The 24,811-nt window shown below is 48.3% G+C and overlaps 1 protein-coding gene across 2 annotated transcripts; it reads right to left on the reverse strand.

The window, feature by feature from the left end:
* Positions 1 to 269: 269 nt before the first annotated feature.
* THOC5 (THO complex 5) lies at positions 270 to 23,080 on the reverse strand. Of its 2 annotated transcripts, none has more exons than XM_033174591.1 (20): positions 23,005 to 23,080; positions 21,894 to 22,008; positions 20,690 to 20,833; positions 19,922 to 20,035; positions 18,763 to 18,860; positions 18,188 to 18,334; positions 16,729 to 16,843; positions 15,561 to 15,693; positions 15,163 to 15,240; positions 13,830 to 13,870; positions 12,714 to 12,813; positions 11,884 to 11,992; positions 8,730 to 8,831; positions 8,534 to 8,630; positions 7,238 to 7,352; positions 5,762 to 5,865; positions 4,587 to 4,674; positions 3,888 to 4,003; positions 3,466 to 3,656; positions 270 to 556 (listed from the first exon to the last, which is right to left on the reverse strand). In XM_033174591.1, the coding sequence occupies exons 2-20, from the start codon at positions 21,987 to 21,989 to the stop codon at positions 493 to 495; spliced, it is 2,052 nt and encodes a 683-aa protein (XP_033030482.1). In that variant the 5' UTR covers positions 21,990 to 22,008; positions 23,005 to 23,080; the 3' UTR covers positions 270 to 492. The 2 variants fall into 2 exon arrangements, with proteins under 2 accessions (XP_033030482.1, XP_033030483.1); XM_033174592.1 differs by lacking the exon at positions 23,005 to 23,080 and adding an exon at positions 22,791 to 22,859.
* Between the last annotated feature and the right edge of the window lie 1,731 nt (positions 23,081 to 24,811).

A 24,811-nucleotide genomic window follows, 5' to 3' on the forward strand; every position in this document is an offset into this window, starting at 1 on the left:
CCTTTACGTTTACCTAATAATAATGCGGCTGTAGCAAAACAGACATCACATTTGCCCGCGCAGAAGTTTCATGGTTCTTAAACCACTTATGGGGCACAGGGCTTTGCAGCTGATTGGTACTGCTTTTGGCCCAGCTGCCTCTGTACCTGCCCTGCACATGACAACAACTGCAGAGCATCTGGGTGTAGCCAGAAAGTCTGTGCTGGTGTTGCCAGGGTCAAACAGATTCCTCACCCTCTGTTTCAATAAGCTACACGTGTAACAAAATGGAACTTGTAAAAGCACACACTCAATTTAATATTTTAAAACGATCCCCGCTACAGATAGAATGGAATGGATAAAACCACTGCGGTGGGCAGAAATCTCTGGTGAAAGTCGTCGGCAGGATGAAGCTGGAACTTTGCCAACCAAGAATCCTAGAGGGCAACAATTCTCCTCTCTCTTTCTCCTTGCATCGAGCTGCCTGGAGGGAGGATCCCAGCCGCAGAGGAGTCAGCGATGGCTGAAGAAGCCCTGAGGATGGTTGAACTTGAAGGGCTTCATCCGACTCGGGCCCCTAAGAAAGAAGAGAGATTCCTGAGTATCAACAGCTATTGCAGGATGGTTCTTCTCATCAAATGCTTTCAAAGATCTGTGGATCCCATATCAGGATCGTGAAGAAAGGGCCTTTTAGAAAGCCACACCCAATACCTTTGTAGAGATCTGCTGGCAGTTAACAGAGGAAGATAATCAAGAATTTTACCTGAACAACTTAGGTCCAGGGTACCTCAGGGATTGCCTGAGCCCTTATATCCCAGCTTGATCAACGAGATCATCTGCTGGAGAGTCGTTGGTCGTTCCCAGAGTTGGTGAGGCTCATTTGACAACAATAAACCAAGCTTTAGTCATCGGTCCAGTCCTGTGGAACTCTCTGCCACTAGAGATTCAGAAGGTGCCTTCTGTGCCAACTTTTAAATGCCTGCTGAAAACTTTTCTATCCCATCAAGCCAATGCAGGCAATTAAGAATACATCCTTCCCCAGTGGTTAGTTAATGACTGTTTTAAAGCTTTTTAATGGTTTTGTTGTATGGTTTTATTTCCGTAAACACTTTGATTTTATTTATTTTTAAAGTGACACAGTGGTATAAAAATATTTTTATAAATAAAGAAAAATGACTAATTTTTGCACTGTGCTAGAACCTGAAAGAGCTTGGCTGGCTTGAGCTAAAGTAATGCTATCCTCTTGGCAGTGAATTAAAAAAGCATGGGCCCCCGAACCCAAAGATCTTCCACAAGTAGGGAATAAGGATGCCAACTGCTATACGAGAGAACACTAAGGACAGTGCCACCTTTTAACTCGAATAGGCGGTACATAACATGGAAGCAAAACAAAGAAGGCCAAGGCAGAATTCTTTGTCTCTGCCGTCATTTTTGCACACTAAGGGAGTCTGGATTTTAGGATGGAATCTACGGTGCACTTCCAGAAGTCAGAGAATCGGAGCCTTTGTCTTTTAAACCCCTAGTCCTCATGAAAGTCTCCTTTTAAACAATCAATACAGTCGTACCTTGGTTGTCGAATGCTCTGGAACTCATACGCTTTGGCTCCCAAATGCTGCAAACCTGGAAGTGAGTGTTCTGGTTTGCGAACATTATTTTGTAACCTGAACGTTCTTTTGGAACCTGAACGTCCGATGGGGCTTCCACGACTTCTGATTGGCTGCAGGAGCTTTCTGCAGCCAATCAGAATCCACGATTTGGTTTCAAACGTTTTGGAATTCGAATGGACTTCTGGAACAGATTCAGTTCGACTTCCACAGAAACAGGAAACTGTGCATGACTGCTCTTGGCAAGCTTGGAGTGGTGGCTCCCAAGCTTTACACAAGACCACCAACCTTCTTGGCTTTATAAGGCAAAATCATGACAGGCAAAACTACTGATGGCCAAGTTCCACTGCCACAGACATTATGCATCTGAATGCCAGTTGCTGGGAATCCCTAGTGGGGAGAGTGCTGTTGCGCTCAGGTCCTGTTTGAAAGTGTCCCAGAGGCATTTGTCTGTGAAAACAGGATGGTGGGCTGTGATGAGCCGTTTGGCCTGATTCAGCAGGGTTCTTGTGATGCCCCTTTGCTTCCCCACCGACCCCCCACCACCACAACATTCATTGATCACACCAGCTGCCCACAGATACCTGAGTTCCACTCTCTTCTTTTTATTTGAGTGGATTTACACACACTTCCGCCTTCGTGAAAAGAAACAAAAATACTGCAGCCTCTGGCTGTCTCACAGCATACCCTTCCTTGCTCCTTTCGACTGCCTTTGTTAAAGCACAGAGGAGCTTGAGAGGAGGCGGGAAGAGCCCCAGTCACAATGCCACCAAACGTTGTGGGTGCAAAAATCAGAAAGCGCCATGGCAGGAGATGAAAAACGGGAGACAGCTCCCAGAAGACACTGGAGATGAGATCAAAGCGCCAAAATCCAGGGGAATGAACAGCTTCCTGCTAGAGATAGAGCTCACTCACCCGCTGGAATAGGAAGAGGCAAGATGAGCCCTCTAGAAGCATGAATAGAAGTGCCAAGTACGGCTCATAGCTGTACAAGGTGGGAAAAGATAAAGGGTGGCGAGGGAAGGAAGAGACAGCAGGAACAACGTGTGCCAAAATTTTTGGGAGGGGATAGAGAGAAAAACAAAGCCCCATGTAGGTCACAGCCAGTTAAAAGAAAACCACAGCTTTCTACACAAGGTGCATAATGAAGCTGCCTTGTATGGAAGCTGCCAATCCACCTCAATAGTGTCTCCACTGACTGGCAGCAGCTCTCCAGGCATCAAGTTGCTCACTTGCAACTACGGAGGTTCTTTCACCTGGAGACTGGCCAAAGCCTGGGCATCTTCTGAAAGTGCATAAACCCCCTCTGCCCCCCCCCCCCCGGCCTGGCTACTCTGCTTTAGATGTGCCACAACATGAGTGTCAGGGACCATGTTGAGGAGGGCTGCACTGAGAAAGAATGGTGGGAGCCACCCCCTTCCCCTGATGATGAATCTTCCCAGGAGCAGGAGGACAGTATAGATTTGGAACAGTGGTTTGCAGAGGGACATAGTTCAGAAGGCAGAAGCTGGGAAATACTGGATTGGGAACAGCTAGGAGAAGAAACACTGGGAGAGCAAGCGTGAACAGATTCACAGTCTCTGGACGGCATTCACCCCCCCCCCCAAGACATGGAGAGCTCAGAAAGTGTTAGAACACAAAGCGCAGAGGGTACAAGCTCAGATTACAAGATGCAGGAGTGACATAGATTGGAGGGGGGGTGAGCCTTAATTGGTAGCACCACCATTTCTAGGAGATATTTTTCTCTCTCTCACTGTGATTATTAAATAATCTAACTGGTAAGACTTCCTTTTGTTTGATCTTCTTATTTACTGCCACAGGGGAGGAAGCAGATTCCCCGAAGTCTGACAATGAGAAACACACATGCCCTGCTCCTTCTTACCTGACGAGGCGCAGACACATTTTCTCCTGCGGAAACTCCTTGGGCCCCTCCACACTGTTGTCGTGGGTCTCCGTCTCAAGGTAGACATCCAGGACGACACACAAGCGCTGCAGCTGGTTGGTCAGGAGCTGGTAGCCTGGCTTGGGACCGTACAGCTCTTTGTAGTAAACAGAGACCTCGCTCTCCATGGCCTGCAGAGAACCAGAGAAGGGAGAGAGAAGAAGTTGAAAAGGGGACAATGCGAGTCCCTCCGAGATTGCCCAGCCATGTCCTATAGCAAGGATGGGGAACCTGTGACTCCCCAGATGGAACTCCCATCATCCCTGATCACTGACCACGCAAGCTGGGGCTGATGGGAGTTGGAGGGCCATAGGCTCCCTGGTTTAGAGCCCTCTTCCCTGGGTTTGGGCCCAGCCCCTTACCCGGATGTTGTCATCGTTGCTGTTGGTCTTCTCCCCTTTCCAGTTCAGGCACAGGCTGAAGATGGGTGGCATGGAGGAGTAGCCTGGGTTCAGCACCACCGCTGCCTGCAGCTTGGCTAATCACAGAAGGGAAGGGAATGGAATGTCATCATGGAATGGTCAAAATTTCTAGCCCCCCTTGGTTTATGAGTAAACACAAAAAAATGAAGACACGCACAGCGAATCTGGCCACTGAACAAAGGTAACCCACAGCTTTACTCGTCGTCCTCTTGGCCTCAATCACCACTGGCAAGTGGCCCCTGGAAGGCTGCGCACAAGGGAATGCGGCCCCCAGAATGAAAACCGTGGCTTCCAGCATCTGTTAATCTGAAGTATCACTGCCTCCAACCATGGAGACAGAGCACAGCCATTGTGGCTATGCTCTGCCCCTGTGGCTGGAAGCAATTACGTTTCTGAATACCAGCAACAAAAAACCACAGGAGGGGATAGGGGTCTCGTGCTCAAATCCTGCTTGTGAGTTTCCCGCAGGCAATCTGGTTGGCCGCTGTTGAGAACAGGATGATGGTGAACTAGGTGGGCTACAGCCCTGACCCAGCAGGGCTCTTGTGACTCTTATGGTCCCCAGCTCCGCCTGACAGCTATGCCTTCTTCTCAAGCCTGCTTGGGGTGGGGAAACACAGGAGAAAGGGAATCACCCACCTGTTCCTCTTTCTATCAGGGCCATGTAGTACAGGTGCGTGTCCTCGGCCAAACCAGCCTCGACGACATCTTTTGTGTAGGACAGTTCCTGCAGTGGGAAGAGCGAGAAGCGGGCGGTGAGCTGGGTCTACAGAGATAGGGACACTGCATGTCCACACACAATGAAGTCTCTTTACAACACAAGCGCAGATCAGATGGCTCAGATCAACACACAGCACAGAAAACGGGCAGCTGAGGCCAGCGATGTGAGACGGAAAAGCTAGAATAAGCATTCCACTACCCAAAACTTATTGCTTCATTAAAATAGTAATAATCTGTCAGGCTTCAGGGAATCCGATCCCCCTCCCTCATAGCAGTAATGAAAAGACAAGAAGCTCTTACCAAGGTATTTTATTCAATATTCACAGAGAGACATAGAAATGCAGTGTCTCGGATAATGGCGTTGCTCCGAGTAAAGTCCCACCCCCTCTGCCTCTGCTATTATACATCATCTCTACGTTGGCTGATCTGTGCTTTCTGCCTCTGAGCTTTCTGTTCTCCAACTTTCAATGCCCGCTGGGTTCAAGAAGAGGGCTGGTGGTCTGGAATGTTTTCTAAAGACACCAAGACTGTCAGCTGTCTCCCCCCTGGTGCTTCTTCTTCTTCCTGCTCCTCTTCCAATATTCCCAGCTTCTCCCCTCTACAGCCTCTGAACTGTGACCTTCTGCAAACCACTGTTGTAAATCTATACTGTCTCCCTCTTCTCTGGGAATTGGAGGAGGAGGAGGAGGGGGCGGTCTCCACCATTCCTCCTTAGTCCAGTCCCTGACATAATAACGATAACAGATACAATACCAACCAAACTGAGCAAAGCTGTAATTGACTCTCCCTCCACATGGCTATTCTTAAGCAGCATGCACACATACATGATTTTCAAGGAAAGCAGGAAGCATTCTCAGATGTAGCAGTCAAACGACATTAAATGGGCTTTTTTGATCCCCTCCCTCCCAGCTCAAATCAAATATTTCAGGGCAGCCTTTCCCCACCCAGTGGTTTTGGACTACGCCCCAGCCAGCACAGCTGTTTTTGACCACAGCTCCCCCATCAAGTCCCAGACAGTCCAGAACAGCTGGTGGGCACCAGATTGGGGAAGGCTGGTTTAGCAAGCCAGTTCTTTCTCACAAGACTCCACCTACCAGGTAATCCTCGTATGTGAGCGCTGTCCACTTCACCAACCGTGACACAATCTTTGCCGGGAAGAGATGCTGGCACTCGCTGGAGACCGGCAGAATGCCATGCTCTGAAGCCCAAGATGGAAAAAGAAGAGTAACATAAATACGATCGAAGAGTGTTCCCTTTCCCTAGGAAGGTCAACGTGTTATGTTCAGAAGTGGCAGCTCGAAGGGCAAATCTGGCCGCTGAACAATTGTGACTTTAGGTTCCTGTCATATATGGTTAAGCAAAAAAGGTTCTAAACCTCTGAAGGCTCAAAAGAGTTCTGACAGGTAACAGCTGGTGATGAGGCCAACATGCTGATGAGTGATAAACTAGAACAAAACTTGCTCCATTGGAGATGGAAGTGGGAAAAACAGAGAGGCACTTGGAAGCTGCAAAGGCAGTGTTTGACCGAGATTGTCCCAATCAGTGACAAGCAGAAGATGTACTGCAGCGGACCCAAGGATCCCTCGGCCAATTCCCAGTGAGCTGCTGAATATCTGTTGGTTGCTAGGACTCTTGCCAAGAATGCTGGGTTAGGGAGATCGTGGTCTGATATTTTAAAGGTCTATGAAGCTGATTATGTTTCCTTTCCCCTTCTATTGTAGCTTCAAAACTTTACAATTTTGGAGAAAATCAGAGGGGAGAATGTGTGTGGGGGGGGTGCAAACTCGATGAACCCCCTCCACACCATCTCCCTGCCAAAAATTGCCTCTCAAAGCTTTTGTTAAAGTTTCCCCCCAAAGGAGCTACTACAGCAGCTTCCAGGGGGTGATTTTTGTCAAGGAAACAGGCATGGGGAGAATAATTACTTAAAATTCCCCCACTGTCCATGCCATTGCCATGGGGCTCCCACAGCTGCTTATTCCTAAATGAAGCAATTTAGCTGTTTCTAAGCACGGCGTTTCCGTGCGCTGCTCTGGTTCGCCAGAAGCAGCTTAGTCATGCTGGCCACATGACCTGGAAGCTGTCTGTGGACAAACGCCTGCTCCCTCGGCCTATAGAGCGAGATGAGCGCCGCAACCCCAGAGTCGTCTGCGACTGAACCCAACGGCCAGGGGTACTTTTACCTTTACCTTTAAGCAAGCAAAAATGCTTTTTAAGTTAGATGTAGTTAGGCCTGGAGGTGGCAGATTTGCATCTGGGAGGCTGCCACCTCAGATTACTGGTAGGGGCCTCACATGATGTGATTCTCCATACAAAATAAAAATCCCTGCACCCAGAAAACTAGCAGTGCCAGAGGAAATGGGACTCTAGCTACATCTTCCTGACATGCTAGGTTTTCTTGTGCAGGGATTGTTTGTTGTATGAAGGAACATTCCACATCACTTTGTAAGTTGGGGCTGAAATGAGTCCCAGGCCTGGGGGTGGGGAGGCATCTGAGGCTCAGAGTGTGTGTGGTTGTTGGAATCCAGAGTGTCACTACTGGGGGAAGCAGCAGGGCAGCTGGGATTTACCAAGGGAAGCAAACTGCTTGTGTAGAGCAAGGCGGGACTCCAGCCTCATCTTGAGCAATTTCATTGTCCTCTCCATGTGGCTAGCGCTCAGCGAGTTATCGGCAATCACAGGATTCTGCAAATGGGATAAAGGCAAAAGTGGCATTACCTCCCCACCACTGAAGAGCCAGGAAACTGGGCTGGCTTGACCTGATTGGATTCTCTCGCAGCTGCAACCTGCTTCCTTGCACAGCCTCATCCGAGATAAAAAAAAAGCTGAGGCCCCTACATCATCTGGATTCCTCTGTGCACAACATTAAAACTCATCCTTATGCTGACAGACAAGAGAATCCTGGATAAGGTCATAGAAGCGATCATCTAGCCCAGGGGTCAGCAAACTTTATCAGCAGGGGGCCGGTTCACTGTCCCTCAGACCTTGGGGGGGGGGGAAATGAACGAATTCCTATGCCCCACAAATAACCCAGAGATGCATTTTAAATAAAAGGACACATTCTACTCATGTAATAACACACTGATTCATGGACCGTCCGCGGGCCAGATTTAGAAGGCGACTGAGCCGGATCCAACCCCTGGGCCTTAGTTTGCCTACCCATGATTCTAGCCCAATCCCTGGCAATGCAGAAATGAATATGCAGCTGTCCCATATGGGGATCAAACCTGCAACCTTGGTGTCATCAGCACCGTGCTCTAATCAGCTGAGCTATCCTAAGGATACTTGCTGAGTCCTCCTTCCACTGCCCTGGGACTCTGCTCTCATGGTTTGGAACCTCCTAAACATGCACAAACTTTCACACACACACACACACACACACACTTCCATAAGAAGAGCCATGCTGGATCAGACCAATGACCCATCTAGTCAGGCACCCTGCCATGGGCATAGCCAGGGGGGTGCAGCTGCTCCCCCTAAAACAAGTAAACAAGTAAAAATACTTAACTGACCAATTGTGTCTCATAACTCAGTTCTGCCCCCCCCAACATAAAACCTGACCCACCTAAAATAAATCCTGGCTATGCCCATGCATCCTGCTCTCACTGTGGCCAACCAGATGCCCCAACAGGAAACCCGTAAGCAGGATCCGAGCAAAAGAGCCATCTCCCCTCTTTGCGGTTTCCAGCAACTGGTGTTTGGAAGCATTACTGCCTCTGGCTGTATCACAGCTAGTAGCCATGCCCCCCCGTAAACACTCGCTCCATTTGCAATTTGGAGAGCTGGGTCCAGCAGCGCCGGCAAAGGCTGCCAATCGAGATGCGGGCTGCGTCTTCCCCCTTGTTCAAAGGCAGCTCTGCACCTACCTGGGGCTGATCCTTGGGGAAATGCAGGCCCCCCAACTTCTGCACCCACATGTAAGGGTGTCCCAGTTCTGCAACGTAGTCACTCAGGGACAGGATCCTGGAAGACACAGGCAGGGAGGGAGGGAGGGAGGGTGCAGGTGAGAAGCCATGAAGGAGAGGCCTAGAAGGCAGGCACCTCTGTCCATTAGCAGCTTACCCGACTTTATCAAACTGGAACTGGTTGGCGGGGTTTGGAGTCCTCTTTCCGTGATCTCCAGGATACAGGCAGCTCAGGAGGGTGTCGGGGCACAGCAAGTCTCTAGAAAGAAACAGGAACAAGCACAGTGAAACTCAGGATCCTCCTTTTTTGGAAGATCCAGCAAAGAAAGGGAAAAGTCATTCTTCACACAGCAGAGTTGAACTACAGAACTCACTCCCGCAGGAGGAAGCGACAGCCGCCAACCTTAGATGGTGTTAAAAGAGGATTGGGCAAATTCAATGAGGAGGGGCAAGGCTACTGATCACTACTATCCACTATGAGTATGCTCTGCCTCTATGGCTGGAGGCAGCAATACTTCGGAATACCAGGTTCTGGGAACTGCAGGAGGGGGGAGGAGCGCTCCGGTCCTGCTTGAAGGTTTCCCAGACAAGACAATCTGGGTGGCCACTGTGAGAACAGGATGCTGGACTAGATGGGCTCTTGTGCAATTGTGTTTCATTTCTATCAAAGAAAAATCTCCCCGTATGAACGACCCTAAGATTCTGTGCAAGTTTACTTCTGCTGCGTTGCCATGGGAATTCTGCAGGAGATCTGCAGGGACCTCTGTCGTGTGTGTCTGTGTTCTCCTCCCCTCACCCACTGGAACATTCTGACGTCGCTCAGATCTCTTGAAACTCCGTTTTGCATCCATCCCCGTCGTCAGCGCTGTCCCCCTTTTTAAATGGGCGCAGACTGTCATCTCGCAGTGATGAATCTAGAGTTGTATGCAGGCATACTCTGGATTCTCTTCAGATCATATAAATCTTCCCCCTCCCCTTTTAGAGTTGAATGCAGGCAGTCCCCCCAGCACCCACCCTTTCCCTCAAATGCTGCCGACAGGAGTATACAGGGAGTGTATGCGTGCGTGTGTGAAATAAACAAAGGTTTAAGTGATGCTCTGCTGAACGCCTCAGCTTTAACTATAGTTAACGTTAGACATGGTTTAGTGTTATGTGTGAAGCAGGCTACTGCAGGGGAAAGAGCAAGCTGTGCTTCCAAGCTAGATTTCCACATACCCCCCCCAAGGGAATAAAAGCTCCACTCCTTGAGGCGAGGTAACTCACAGAGCAGAAGAGGGAAGGGAGAGGAATAAGAGGAAGCAGTCTCAGCAGAGAGGGAGACTCAGCGGCCCTGCACAGGGAGAGGAAGCGATTAGTCTGCTAGAGAGTAATTAAATGAGACAGGGAGACGAGATGCGATCAGCCCCCAATTTATCCTCGCCAACTCAACAGAGCACCAGAGACACATAGGGGCGACAGGGAGAGCAGGACTGCCTCTCTGCATAGGTCCGTTGGTTGGTTTCCCCCCTGCTATCTGACCCATAGGAATGCTTCTCTCTTATCGGGCTCCTCCCTGTCTCGCTGCCAAGATAAATTAAGAGATCAGAGACAGATCTTGTCTCTTCAACTAAAGTCTCTCCGCTCTTTAGGGGAGAACGAGGCCTGAGAGGGGATATATAACTGCAATGCCTACAAGCTACATGCAAGTGACTCTGCAAAGTTGTGTGCCCACAGCGCCCCCTGCTGCAACTCGATGGCAGTGCACTGCCCCAAACAACGTATTGCAGTGTAAGGCAGAAAGCCAAATTCTGCCCAGTTAGATGGGAAAGTTCAGGTTGGGGAATTTTTAGGCCTGAGGTTCTGGCTGAGCGTGGTTTAATGGGAGGCCCACCGCTCCATTACACAGATCAGTATCTGAGAACAGCAGCTGACAAATCCTGTTCTCTGTTCCTCCATAATAATTCTTCAAATTGTGGAACCGTTAAAATTTGCACTTGCGTACGCTAACCAACTCCAAATGCAGGACAGCAACTGCGCCTGCCTGTTTCAAGGTGCTGCCTTCTGTATAGTTAAGTGGACAATTTAACAAGACCCAAGGTTAACAATCAGTTTTGCCTGCGTAGAGCAAGAGATGTGAGTCTGTTGATGCTTCTGCGCTGTAACCTATATAGTGAGCACAGAGCTGGGGTGCAGAACCCTTTTGGCTCCACAGGCCAAAGCCTTATCTGCCACGCGGGGCCAAATGTGACAGGGGGGTGCAGCTCACACTATGTCAAAATCCCATAAGTACATAAAGAGTCTGCTGTTCTCACAGTGGCCAACCAGATACCTGCGGGAAACCTGCAAGCAGGATTCAAAGCACAAGAGCACTCTCTCCTCCTGTGGTTTCCAGGAGCTGGTGCTCAGAAGCAATTATGCCTTCAAGGGAGGAGGCAGAACACAGCCAGTGTGGTTGGTTGCCATGGATAGCCCTCTCCTCCATGAATTTGCCTAATCCTGTTTTAAATACATCTAGGTTGGTGGTCATCGCTGCCTCCTGTGGCAGCGAGTTCCATAGTTTCGGCCCAATCTGGAAGGCGAAGTCTGTGTGTGTGCATGTAAAAAAAGGGGACGGGAAGGAGGCTTGCAAAAGCTTTTGCCCCTCCCTCCCTTTAAGGTCTGGGGACTTAAAAGTAAAGTGAGGGAGAGATTTGCAAGTCTTTCTTTGTGTTGGCTTAGTTCAGTCCTCATAAGGAAAACAAATCCCTAGGCTCAGAAGTTCTCTGTCCTGCAAAGAACATAGGAAGTGACTGGCTGCTTGATCAGGCCAAAGGGGCTCCTGTTCTCACCCTGGCCAACCAGATGCCTCTTCTGGGAACTCCGCAGGTAGGAGCTGTGTAGTGATCCCCAGCATACTGCCCCCAACAGTGAAGGGAGAACACAGCCACCTTTTCTACCTGGCTCTGGTTGGTGGATCTTGGGGTCCTAGTAGATCCAAATCACCGACTGTCTGCCCACCCCTGATCAAGATGGACCAACAACCTAAGTCAGATTAACGTTGCTACTTAGGTCCCTAAATGAGGTACCTCTTTGCCAGGTGCTGCAAGAAAAGGGTACGCAGAAAACACTCACAAACTTCCCACATCTCAGAAAGACTACACTGGAACCTACCCTTTTTCTTTGGGGGTTAAAAAACAACAACAACCCACTGGGCAAAGTAGAATTCTGCCAGGAGCCACAACAGCAGGTTTGCTTGGCAACACCTCATGAAATAATTTCCCAGCTGATCCCACCCTCGGCACCTGGGATCCACCAGCGACAGCCTGTCCCCCGCCACCCCCCGCAAAGCTCACCCGGCACTGATGGGCATGGACATCTCTGCAGCTGCTGTCACCTTGGCTTTCGTCGTCATGACGTTGAGGTTCATCAGATAGTAGAAGGTGAGGAGGAGGAGGCTGCCATCTGCAATGACACAGCCAATGCCAGAGGGTTAGGAACGGAGAAGGCAATTTGTTGAGCAGGGAAGGTGCAGAGAGAGAAAGGAGAGAGCGACAACCTCCAATTGTGTTTAAACCATTGTGAGAGGATGGGGGGGGCAGTGAACTGCTCCCTTACCTGTTGGAACTCACTAGCTATTTTACATGGAGAACCTCAGGCTTGTGGGCCAAATATGGCCCACCAGGACTCTCAGTCTGGCCCTCAGGGCTCTCCCTTTCCTAAGCCACACCCCTTCTCCACATGCAATGCCCCTCCCTGGCCCTACTTCATACCCTCCTTGAGGGTTCTTTTGCCTGGCTGTAAATATGCCCTTGAACTCAGATAACGCTTCTCCCTTGCCATTCTCCAACCAAAGAAATGCGAACAAAAATGCACGGGAGGAAAGTGTGTATTAAAAAGCCATGTTTTAGTGAAAGTAACATGCAAAACTTCCTCGAAAGCAAAGTTGTTTGAATATTAGGAGAAAGGCGCAGGAAAACGATTACAAATTTTTGGTGAAAGCGTGTTGTGTGTGAACAAAAAATCACAAGCTGCTGAGGAGATGTCGGGGACCACCCTAAGACCGGGAAAAATGAGCAACTAACTGATACGGAAATTGACATATTCATGCATCCCAAATTTCCAGAGAAGGGAAAGATCCCCTTTAGGGCCACCAACAGATGAGCCGCTTTGCTCTCTCACGTACCTTTGCATTTCAGGTCGACGGTGACGGACAGTGGGTGCCTCTTGAGCATTTCCTTCCGCTTGTCATCCAGTTGCACCCCTAAGGTTGGGCGGCGACGCTTCTAGAGTGGGGAAGGGAGAATCACAACACATTCCTGCCTCCTGTCTCCCAATGTGCTTCCCCTGCAAGTCTGCACTTTGTTTGCTGTGGCTTTGCACCACACCTGTTGCACCCTGGGCTGCTGCTACCTGTCCTGCCCATGTGCTTTGAAGTGCAAGCGTGAGATGGGCAGCAGGGAGGGCCAAGCGCAGCCACCCACCCATCCCCACCACTAGGGTGGTCATTGGTATACCCCCAATCTTTCTATTTTCCTTTGAAGGGGCTGTTGCCCCATTCTGAATAAGCTCCATTTCAAAATTCTAAATCCAACAGAGGAAAGGAAGTGCTCACGAGGAACAAAGGAAGTGGCCTCATACAGAGTCAGACCATCAGGTCCATCTAGCTCATTATCACCTACATGGACTGGCAGTGGTTGTCTGCGGTTTTAGGTAGGGCTCTCTCACGCCCCTACCTGGAGATTCCGGGAATTGAACTAGCGACCTTCTGTATGCAAGTCAGATGCTCCACCACTGAACTGCATCTCTTGAGCATACAAAGTCAGACCATCGGCCCATCTAGCTCAGTATTATCAGTGGTTCTCCAGGTTTTCAGACTGGGAGTCTTTTCCCAGCCTTACCTGGAGAGGCTGGGGGTTGAATGTGAGGCCTTCTGCAGGCAAAGTAGATGCTCTACCACTGAGCTATGCCCCTTCCTTTTGGCTAGGGAGAGCCAAAAGGAAATGATAACGCAGATAACCAAAGGAGATGGTCTGTTTGTAAGTGCATCACCAAGTCCCAGTATGTCTGTGTTTCTCCCCACTTTGTTACAACCCTGATGATGGGAATGGCACACAGGAAAGACCCTTCACTTACGGTTTTTAACGGGGGTGGGGGGGGGTGAATGACAAGGCACATTAGACGTGAAAGAACAGGTCTAATGGCACACAGCATATGGTTTCAAGGCAGAAGGAGACATCTCCCCACAACATCCCTCCCCTCCCTGCAATTTCACAGTGCAGTGGGAAGGTGGAGCTCTTACCGTGGTCTGCTCCTCCTCGGCATCCGAGTCACTCTCATCATCTGTGAATCCAAATAAATGAATGCTAAGAGCCTGGCTGCATCAGGACAAAGACCTATTTAACGTAACCTTCTGTTCTCAAGGTGCCGAACCAGATGCCGGTGGAAAGCAAACAAGTAGGACACAAGTGCAACAGCTCCTTTAGCGATGGCCGCCAATTTGGATGGCTTTAAAAGAAAGGACCGCCCCTCCCCATATGAACTGACACGGACCCTGCAATCATCACCTGACTTCTTCCTTCGTGTGCCTCCTCCACGAGAGGGCCAGAGGGCGGCACATGAGAACGGGTCTTTTCTATGGTGGCTCTCAGCTTATAGAATGCTTTCCCCAGGGAGGCTTGCCTGGCACTTTCGTTACATATCTTTAGGCGCCAGGCAAAACATTGCTCTTCTCCCAGGCCTTTGGCTGATTAAACAATTTGTGTCCTTTGTTTGTTATTATAGCATGCATTTTTGTTGTGTTTTTTTTTGTATTGTAAACCACCACGATCTTCGGATGAAGGGTGATAGAGAAATTTAATAAGAATAATAAATGCACGGAGAAAGAGGCTGTCAATGACCACAAACCATGATGGCTGTATTTCACCTCTGCCAGCAGAGGAAGTATGCCTCTGAATACCAGTTGCTGCACATAGGTCCACTTTGTGGGCTTCATGGTGGGGCAGCTGTTTGGCTACTGTGAAGACAGGATGTTGGACCAGGTGGGCCTTTGACCAGAATCAGGGCTCCTCTTATGTTCCAACAACGAAGCAGCAATGCCTCCCCAGTTACAGAGCATGTTTATCCAACTGCAGCCAGGGCACGCCATACAATATCCAGCATAAGACACGTTAACACTGCAGGACCGAATCTCCTAATTTCCTCTTTACAAGTTTAACAGTTTTGGTTAGCTTTGAGCTGAGTTTTAACATGCAAGCTGCCAGTGGGCCACCCATATTTTGCAGCCCTTGTCAGACTATGACTCCCCATCAGCCTTGATTCTAGGGCAATGCTGGTGGGGGTTGATGGGAGCTGCAGGCTAGCAACTTTCGGAGGGCACCAGTCTGGGGCAGAACAACTTCTGTCAGACCCAGCCAGCATGGCAAATGGGAAGGGAGGCCAGGAGCTGTAGTTCTGCAGTGTGCCAAGCCAAGGAAGGCTGGTCTATGCCAACTGGCTGCTGCTCTCCAGGACATTTGGACAGTGGGAATCCTTTTGCTGGAGCTCCTGAACCTGGAACCTTATGGAAGCAAAGGACATGCTCAGCTGAAGAGCCATTCACAGCAAGTGAAGGCAGCTTATGGACCCTCACTCACCCTGAGAATCCTCTGGAGGTTTGCAGAGAGCTTTGGCTTCCTCCACGTTGCCTTCGATAGCCACAGCCAGCTTCTTGTCTATGAAGGAGATTACATTGTTAGCCACACCTCCCCAAAGATGACTCCCACAAACTCCGTAAAGCTCGGAAACAACAAGGTTCTCAAATGCAGATGCTTCATCAGGTTTTGGGCAGCTCTGCTCTTGCTCTGTGTGTGTGTCGGTCTCTCCTTCTTCCCCAACCCTGCAGACTCAGGGGAGCCAGGGATCAAATTAAAGGGGGTGGGGAGACACACCAACGTGACAGTCTTCAGATAATGTCATGCTTTCTGCAAGGAGCTGTGAATTTTGACACCTCTGCTCCCCTTCAAAGCTCGGCTACCTTGAAATAATAACTTACCACAGGCCTGGCCGTAGGCACTGGCTTGGACAAAGAGCACATAGAGGGGTGGTGGGAGATGCCTGGCCGTCTCATACTGCTTGTGAACCTGGTCAAAAGGCATGGAGAGGTACTCCTGGACAGGGAGCGAAGCCTGGTAGGAAAGAGGACCAACAGGGGGGGAAATAGGGGTTATAATAATTCTGTGTCTGGGCAGTGACCTGAGAGACCAGGTTGGCACCAAAATGCCCCCAAAGATGCTGTTTTTATTATGCTACTTTGTCAGTATGTGCCCTTTCATTATTAGGTATATTATGTTTTGATGCACAGGGGGCAGGAACCTGTCACCCAGGGGCCGCATGTGGCCCCCTGTCTCATTTGTTGTAGCTCCTGACACCTCTTGAAGCTGCTCTAGTTCTTTTATCCTAGGAGTGGGGAACTGCAGGTTCAGGGCTCCCTTCCTCCAGGACTCTATCTGGTCCTTGGGACTCTGCCCCAGTCCGCACCCCTCATGGGCCCTTGCCTTAAACCCTCCGCAAGTATTTTTGGCCTGGCTGGGCTGTGTCCTTGAACTCTGATCACGCCTCTTTCTTCCCTGGATGGTGGACAGAGTGGGATGTGGGTGAGAATGTGACGAAACTGAGCTTCTGTACAAAGGGGGGAAATTACATCTGTTGCCCCACCCATTTTTGCTTTGGCCCCACCACCCACCACTGGCATGTGAAATGTCTGGTGGCTCCAACAACCTTGGGAGGCCTGCAGCTTAGCCAACCCTGTTATAAATAATAACAATAACTGCAGTAGTAGTAAAATAATCAGCACACTGAAGGAGAGGGAAAGGCAACGGTCTCTGACAGAGACAATGGGGCTTGTAATAAAAGTCCCACCCAGAATCTGTCATTACTGAAAACCGCTCATATATATTCAGGTTTTCTTTCTCCGTACCAGGGATGGGAATCTGTGGCACTCCAGAGGCTGCAGGACTCCAACCCCCCAGCCAAGCATGGCCAATAGCTGAGAACGATGGGAGATGTAGTCCAGCAACATCCTACACCAGCTCTGTAATCAATGCTTTGGTTGTGTATCGAAGGCCACCTCCCATGCTGCACCAACAGGGTATGCGGGTTTCTTAACCTCCTGCTGAGAACTCCTAAAGCAATTCTTTTTAAAAGCCTGACCCACAGCATACCTGCATGATGCTGTTGAGCCGAGGCTGGAGGTTACTGAGGTACTCCTTCTTCACTTCTATCTCTTTCAGGATCTTCTCTTTGTTTGCCAGACTTTCTTTGTACTTCTCTGCCAGCCTGCATGTAAGAGATTCACAGTTACTAACAAGCGGCAATGTTTCCAGAGGAAGTAGAGGAGGGAGAAGGGGGACACATACAAAGTCTGGGAACGCAGGAAGCTGCATTATAGTGACTCAGATCAACAGTCCATCTAGTTCAGTATTGTCTACACTGACTGGCAGCGGTGTTCCAGAATTTCAGGATGGGATCTCTACCTGGAGGACTAAACCTGGGGCCTTCTGCTTTCCGGGTGCTTGCTCTTCATAAGAAGCTGAATTTGTCCATTTGGCAGGGGGCGCTCCAGGGTTTCATGCAAATAGCTCACAAAGCCCTACCTGGAGATGCTGGGGAACTGACCCTAGGATCATCTGCATGCAGAGCAGCAGTTCTGCTACTGACATTTCAGCCCTTCTTCCTCAAGTCCTCTTCTCGTAATATTTATAAACTTGGAACAGTGTGTGACCACTCTTCTAGATTTCTAGGTCTGTTCATTTTTCGGCAGTCTTTAAAATGCAGGGTCCTCTGCCCCTGCAAGCATGCCAACATCGCAGACTGTCTTGCCAGAGTGGTGAATGCTCTGGTTATCTCCTGCTTGGACTACTGCAATGCGCTCTTCATGGGGCTACCTTTGAAGGTGACCCGGAAACTACAACTAATCCGGAATACAGCAGCTAGATGGGTGACCAGGAGTGGCTGCCGAGACCATGTAACACTGGTCCTAAAGGACCTTCAGTGGCTCCCAGTACATTTCCGAGCATAATTCAAAGTGTTGGTGCTGACCTTTAAAGTCCTAAACGGCCTTGGCCCAGTATACCTGAAGAAGCATCTCCACCCCCACTGTTCAGCCCTGGACACTGAGGTCCAGCTCTGAGGGCCTTCTGGTGGTTCCCTCACTGTGAGATGTGAGGTTACAGGGAACCAGGCAGAGGGCCTTCTTGGTAGTGGTGCCCGCACTGTGGAACGCCCTCCCATCACAATGTCAAGGAAATAAACAATTATCTGACTTTTAGAAGACATCTAAAGGCAGCCGTGTTTAAGGAAGTTTTTAATGTTTGATGTTTTATCACATTATTGTTGTTATTATTATTATTATTATTATTATTATTCTGCTGTGAGCCACCCAGAGTGACTGGGGAAACCCAGCCAGATGGGCAGGGTATAAATAAATTATTATTATTAATTTATTATTATTATCATCATTTGCTTCTTGCTTTCATTAGCCTCGTTTGGGCTGCAATCCCTGTTGGCTCTCACCACCTGAGTTCACTATTAGAAGGACCGATACTGCAGAGCGGAAGGAAGGGGCGGAGAACCCTAAGCTTGCTCAAAGCCACCTGGCAGCTGCTGGGCTATCCTACTCACCGCTTGCGCTGCTCCAGCTCCCAGTCGAGGCGGGAGAGCGTCTGCTGGTGGGGATCGGCGAGCGTAATCTCCGGCTTGCTGATTTCTGCAGGGGCCTCCTTGTAAAACTCCTCCACGCTCACCAGCTCAATCTCCTCATGCTTGGACCTGAAGGAAGGGGACCAAGAGAAAGATAAATAAGTGGGGGGGGGGAGGACCTTCCTCTATAGGTCACATGTAGCCAAGAATCGCAAGACTGAGCTAGCTGCAGTTCAGTGACAGCTCTCAAGTTGGGTGTTGGAATGGGCTTATCAAAGTTGTGCAGACCCACTAGATAAAGCTAACTTACAGTTCAAACTTATAAAAAGCTAGCTATTTATTTATTTATTTGCAAGTGGCCAGGCTTGTAATAATGAGATGCTGGGTGAATTTGGAGGCTGCATCTTTGACAAAAAAGATAACCAACAGGACCTGAGGAGAAATAGACGACTAACAAAACAAAACAAAAAAGGTTTGAAGCCTCATTAATCTACTACTGGCTAACTTTTGGGGACCTCTCCACCCTCCATTCACGTCCTATTTTTTAAGATGCTTACTTAAATTCCAGGCATTTTGTGATCTCCTTCTGCAGGTGCATGACTTCGTACAGCAGATTTTGAAGCTGCAGGTGATAAGCATCCACTTTTTGCTTTGCCTGTTAACAGAGAGCACACAGCGAAATCATTACAAGGCAGGGCAGTGAAAAATCCAAGTCCATGCGGCTGAGACGCACAGCCAGTGATGCAACCTCAAAAAAAGTGGCAATTTGGTGAAACTGAACTGAGATCCCAGAAGATTTACACTGGAGTAGGGAGCCTTTTTCAGTCCTGAGGGCCATATGCTCATGTGGGCAACCTTCCAGATGCCACCTGCCAGTGGTGGGCAGGGCCAGAGGCAAAAGTGGGCAGAGCAACAGATGCAAATTTTATTTTGTATAGTAGGCTGGTTTCTACACACATACTCAACACACCTTTCTCTGCCCTCCATCCAGGTATACAACAGGCATGATCAGAGTTCGAGGACACATTCTATCCCACCACTCAGGGGAGGGAAGTAAGGTCTGGGAGATGCAAAGCTCAGGAGGGTAGGTGGCCTGGGAAGAGTCCTAAAGGGCTACATTTGGCCCCGAGTCTGATGTCCCTGATTTACATATGCAAAGCATACAAAACAACAAAATTCATTTTACCCCACAGGGAAGTGTGTTTTAAGAAAACACAGAAAGCCATGTTGTCGGAAAACAGTGTTGCATATCAATACCAGTACAATTTCACTTTTTAAAGAAAATATGTTAGCTTCATCAGTCCAAAATAACGGGTATTCTCCTATCTATGTCCTCCTCACTTGGATTTGAATGTTCAGCCCAACACACATGTAGGAGTAAAAGGGTGGGGTGACAAAAATTGTAAAAATTTACTATCTTGTAACGTATAGGCTCTATTATCATCATCATCATTATTAATTCCCTGCCATTCACCCTCAGGTCCAAGAGTGGGATGCAACAATAAAATACAATATTCAAAACAGTTTAAAACAACTGACAATCACAAAAATAAGGTGGGTCTGAAAAATCTTCCCTAGAACTGCCATGTATGAGAGTTTGTGTCCAACGAGGGGGAGGGTTTCAAGTTGTGGAGCAAGCTTCGGTACCGCTGCATCCAATGATCTGACCATCCAAGATCCTGTAACCCTTCCCTGGTTCTCTGGACTCAACCGTACCTCGTGGGTTTGATCCCTTCCCTTCTTTAACCGGATGTGAGCCAAACGGTTGAGTTTCTTCAGGGTCATGAAGTGGACGCAGCTCTGGATGCGACGCTCCTCAATCTCGGAAGCCTGAAAGGCAGAGAGAGGGGGAAAAGAGGAAGCTGATCAGGACGGTCCATAATTATCTTACCTTTATATCCCACCTTCCTTACACCATCATGGAACCCAAGGTGGTTTTTGTGAGGTTTCCTGGTCTTCATCCATCTAAGCATTGCCCCAGACCTACTAATCTTCAGCAAGGTGGGAGCCTCATTTGCCTTCACACCACAACCCAGGACCCAGTTGTGTACCTAACTCCCCTGTCCCCTAAATCTGCAGGACCTATCCTTTCCTCTTTCAAATACCTAAATTTTGCTAGGGTTTATCTACCCCACCCCCCTGGTCACACTAGGATGCCTTGACAGGGGTGGGGGAAATATTTTTTAACCAGAGGGTTGGATTCCCTTCCTGGGGCCACATGCCCATAGTTGGCAGGGTTACAGGTAAATGTGAGTGGGTGGCTCACATAGTTTTACCAATGTACATTAAGCTTTTTTCTGCTCACACCCACACACTCCTCTCTCTGCCTTCCATGCAGAAGTGTATTTCAGAGTTGAAGGAAACATCCCAGCCAGGCAAAAACACCCAAAGCAAAGCTAGTGGAGTGTGTGCATAGTTGGGGAGAGTCCAAGGGCCACACAGATAGGTCTGGGGGGCACATATGGTTTCCCACCCCTGCCTTACACTGTCTTTATTGCCTTTGCTCTTCAGCTCCTGGATTTCCGCCATAAGCCTCTGGAGGTCCTGGCAGGTCTCTTTGTAAAGTTCGTAATCTTTGTTGGGGTCCCGCAGGTCCATCTCAGCCTCTTCACTGTAATATTTGGCATCCTGCAAATGGGAACAGAGAAGGAAGCTTGACTCTTGGAAGTTCTCTTCTCTTCAGAAGGGAAGGGAAGGCATGGCATATTACACAAAGGGCTCTCTGCAGCATCTCTGTTCACTCTTGGAAGCAGAATATAAAGGTAGGCAAAGGTGATCCTGGCACTGCAAACACCATCACCACCCTTCCAGTTTATCTTGTTTCAGAGACCATGCTGCATTAAAGCTCAAGGAGAAAGTAAGTTTAAGTTTGAGTACAGCCTTCCACAGTCTAAGAGGGAAGGCTCCAGGTGAGAACATTGGCTAAGCATTTCTAAGCACCCCCTCTGAGAACCTGTTTTTAAAGACAGGCGAGGTAGCACTACACTAGGGGCATCACAGCATCCTAGTCGCTAAAAGGCTCCTTCAGGTGGTACTTGGGAGTTATATTAATTTTGAAGCAGCAGAAAGGTTAAATTATGCCCACAATTCTGCTACACCCCGAGAAGGAAGTTTGGTGAAGATATCATTCTCTAGGTGTGGAAATATCTGGCCATTTTGGCAGGCAGCAAAACCAGGGGGCTTGACTGAGCCCTCGGCAGATTCCTACGCGTGGTTGGTGGGCTGTGTTAAGGCTCTGGTGAACCGGGTTTGTGTCTCTGCTCCTCCACATGCAGCTGCTGGATGACCTTGGACTAGTCACACTTCTTTGAAGTCTCTCAGCCCCACTCACCTCACAGAGTGTTTGTTGTGGGAGAGGAAGGGAAAGGAGAATGTTAGCCGCTTTGAGACTCCTTAGGGTAGTGATAAACTGGGATATCAAATCCAAACTCCTCTTCTTTTTCTTCCGTGGGTCACGAATTGGGCAGGCTTGCTCTGAGACTCCCCCCCTTTTATTCCTGACACTCTTTACAGTAAATGGCCACATTTTTAGTTCACCAGAAAATAACTGGTTACTAGTCAAAACCTTGCAGTTAAAATACAGTAACCCTAAATCTAGAGTGTCTTTTACAGACATACCTCCAAACCGCTATGGTTTTCAAAACAGCATCTAAGAAGCCCACAAGTACCTCTGCTATAATGAAACTACCTGATCAGTGTCTGGGCGGCCCCTCTTGCCTTCCGATGGGCCTCCATCTGTCCGGATGACCTTCGGCTTCCGTTTCTTACTGGAGTCTGACGACATTTTCTTAAAACATGAGAATCTGAAAATCCATGAAAAGGGGGCAGGGGGATCAGTTAATCTCACACAGACTCAAGTAAAATCTACTTCCATATCAATCATTCTGCAAGGCAATGTGGAAAGTGTGCCCATGACTACTGAAGGACGATTCCTTTATTATTTTAAATTACCCAGAAACAAAATATGCCGAAAGAGAGGTGACTGCTGGAAAGGTCATTCTGCATATAAGATCTTAACAGGAGATCAACACCATATAATATAGGAACTGTGTTTTCAGCATGGTGGTCCCTACCCTTTCAAATCCCCACCCCTGGTGCCTCCCCTATTTTCTTTTTGGCACCTACTGAAGACTTTCCACATCCAACAAGCCATCTAAAGTGGGGCTTTTATCCCAGTCGTTACATGTACCAAATTCAAAGCTTGCTTAAAAAAAAAAAAAGCACCCTCTGCTGTGCTTAATTCTTTGGGCTCCTTTAGGAGGCAGGGAGGACAATGAAGAAATTTGATCAATAAAACAAAACCCGGAAGTCAAGAGGGGTCCTCATTACCTTTGAACCAGAATGACAACCTTTTAAATACAATTAGTTTGTATTTCATAAGAAGTTGTTTTTTTTTTAATGTTGTTAGCCGACTTGAACCCCTCACAGCTTGGAAGAAAAGCGGGATACAGATACAATACATTAAATAACGGCAATCGACAACAATAATAATGACCCCCTTCCCTCCCCATTCTTGTTCACTATAAGAGAATAACGCTTAGGGGCCCTTGGGAAGATGTCTGCACATGCTCAGAAGGGCTCTTACCTGCAGCCGCCGCCACAAGTACAAAGAGGCCGAGCCCTTGCCTAGAGAACGAATACCTCCCGGGGCTAAAAGCCGCCCCCCTCCCGAGTTCACTTCGCCCTCCCACCCTCCTGCTCTGATTTGGAGAAGGAGGGGGGTATTAGCAGCAGCAACTTCACCCTCGGAGGACAAAAGGGAAGAAAGAAGGAAGCCGTTAACCAACCGTCACGCGCACCAATTGATCCTTCTTTTTCCACAAAGCTTCAGAACCCAGCCGGAAGCACCGAACCGGAAGCGCGGGCAAAGCAAGGCGGCCGCCGGGGAAAAGGCTAGAGCGTCGGCGCAGGGTTTCCCCCCTCTTCCGCCCCCTAGTGGCGCCTCGTGGTTGCATACAGGAAAGGAGGGAGCAGCAGCTGCTGCTGTTCTTTCTCCATCCCGCTTTTCCTCTCCTCCCCCCCGCCGTCCCAGTTTCTGATTTGATCCCGGAATGTCCCGCTTTTCCTTAGGACGTCCCTATTTTAATATTTGTTGGAAGCCGCCCAGAGTGGCTTGGGAGACCCAGCCAGATGGGCGAGGTACAAATAATAAATTATTATTTTCATTGAAGAAATGTTGGTGGATATGGAGTTATCTGACCCTCGAGCCATCTGAAGGCAATCCTGTATTGGGAAGGTTTTTTTTTAATGTTTAATGTTTTATTATGTTTTTATATATGTTGGAAGGTTTCCAGAGTGGCTGGGGCAACCCAGTAATATGTGTGGGGTATAAATAGTAAAATTATCATTATGGAATGGGACTTCCCTATTTTCATCGGAGAAATGTTGGAAGGTATGACAATGCTCAGGGATGATGGGAGTCTGCAAGGCCACAGGTTCCCCACTCCAGCTGTAGTGGTATGTTCCGCTGTAGACAAATCAATTCTGTAGTTGTTTTCTCAAAATAATAATAATAATAATAGAAAAGTAATCTTGAGGAGAGGGATTTGGTGTGTTACAAGTTTCTACCAAACCCAGATAAATTATACACTTCCTTGAGAAACATTTTTTTAGTTTATTTTCCCCTTCAGATCTATAAGGACTAGAAACTTGTGTTCCGCTTTTGTTTTTAAACTGAAATCTGATAGTCAGGCGGCTGTATTCAGTTCCTTTTAACAGATTTCGTGTAGACACACACACATTCAGATCCAGCTGTACCATTATACAAGGCCAGGTTGAAAAGAACTGTATTTTCCACAGGTCTAAGCAGGACTGTTTAAGTTTCATCCTTATTGGAAAAGCAATGAGAAACTGCTTTTTAAAAACTCCTAAATTTAAAAAAGAGTTTGCCGTATTAGGAGTTGGGGTGGATAGTGTTTGAGAAACACATTCTGTTTGTACAAATACAAGTCGTTTATTGTCTGTGTGCAAAAGTACTGTAAACAAGTTGAAACATTAGCAGGATTTTAAGTAAACGCTTACAACTCGCAGAAAATTAGATAAAATTAAGAGAAATAATATCTGGAAAAGTATAAGTATAGAAATGCAGAAGAACTTGGTTAAAATTAGGAACCAGAAGAAGGTATGGAGGGAAGTCCAGAGATTTAAAGAATCTCAAAAAGGTTTGTGAAAAGGTATTTGTATAAATTTAGATTTGGTAGAAATGTGAGTTAATTACTGTTTTTATTTGTGAAAATAAAACACCTTCTGTTTGGCACACTCAGTGTTATTTTTATAGAAAAAGAGGTGCCAGAACTCACCATGAACACCTCCCTTGTTCTCTTATAACGGCTATGGAGCCCACCTGAGAAGTGCTGGAACCGAGTTCTGGTGAGTTACAGCTTTAAAAAAACCTGCTCCAGTTTATGTTGTTCATTTGATATGCCTGAATGCAGAAAGGCTGGAGACAACCAAACACTGGGAAAGTGAGAAAGGAGCCAAAATGGAGAGATCTGCCCATCCACCCCTCACAGTGCTACAGTTCCCCGCACCCTCAACAAATTATGGTCCCCAACATCTTCAATGGCTGTCAAAGTAGTATAACAGTGTTTTAAATGGGGTGTGACC

This window comes from Lacerta agilis, chromosome 17 (assembly GCF_009819535.1).
Source record: "Lacerta agilis isolate rLacAgi1 chromosome 17, rLacAgi1.pri, whole genome shotgun sequence".
Taxonomy (NCBI): Eukaryota; Metazoa; Chordata; class Lepidosauria; order Squamata; family Lacertidae; genus Lacerta; species Lacerta agilis.

Excerpts from the sequence above, each read along its gene's own strand:
- THOC5 (XM_033174591.1), bottom strand. The coding sequence starts at position 21,989 with ATGTCGTCAGACTCCAGTAAGAAACGGAAGCCGAAGGTCATCCGGACA. Across the intron at positions 18,861-19,921 it reads GAAGGGATCAAACCCACGAG|GCAAAGCAAAAAGTGGATGC; the intron begins GTACGGTTGAGT and ends CTCTGTTAACAG. Across the intron at positions 15,694-16,728 it reads GGCTCAACAGCATCATGCAG|GCTTCGCTCCCTGTCCAGGA; the intron begins GTATGCTGTGGG and ends CTTTCCTACCAG.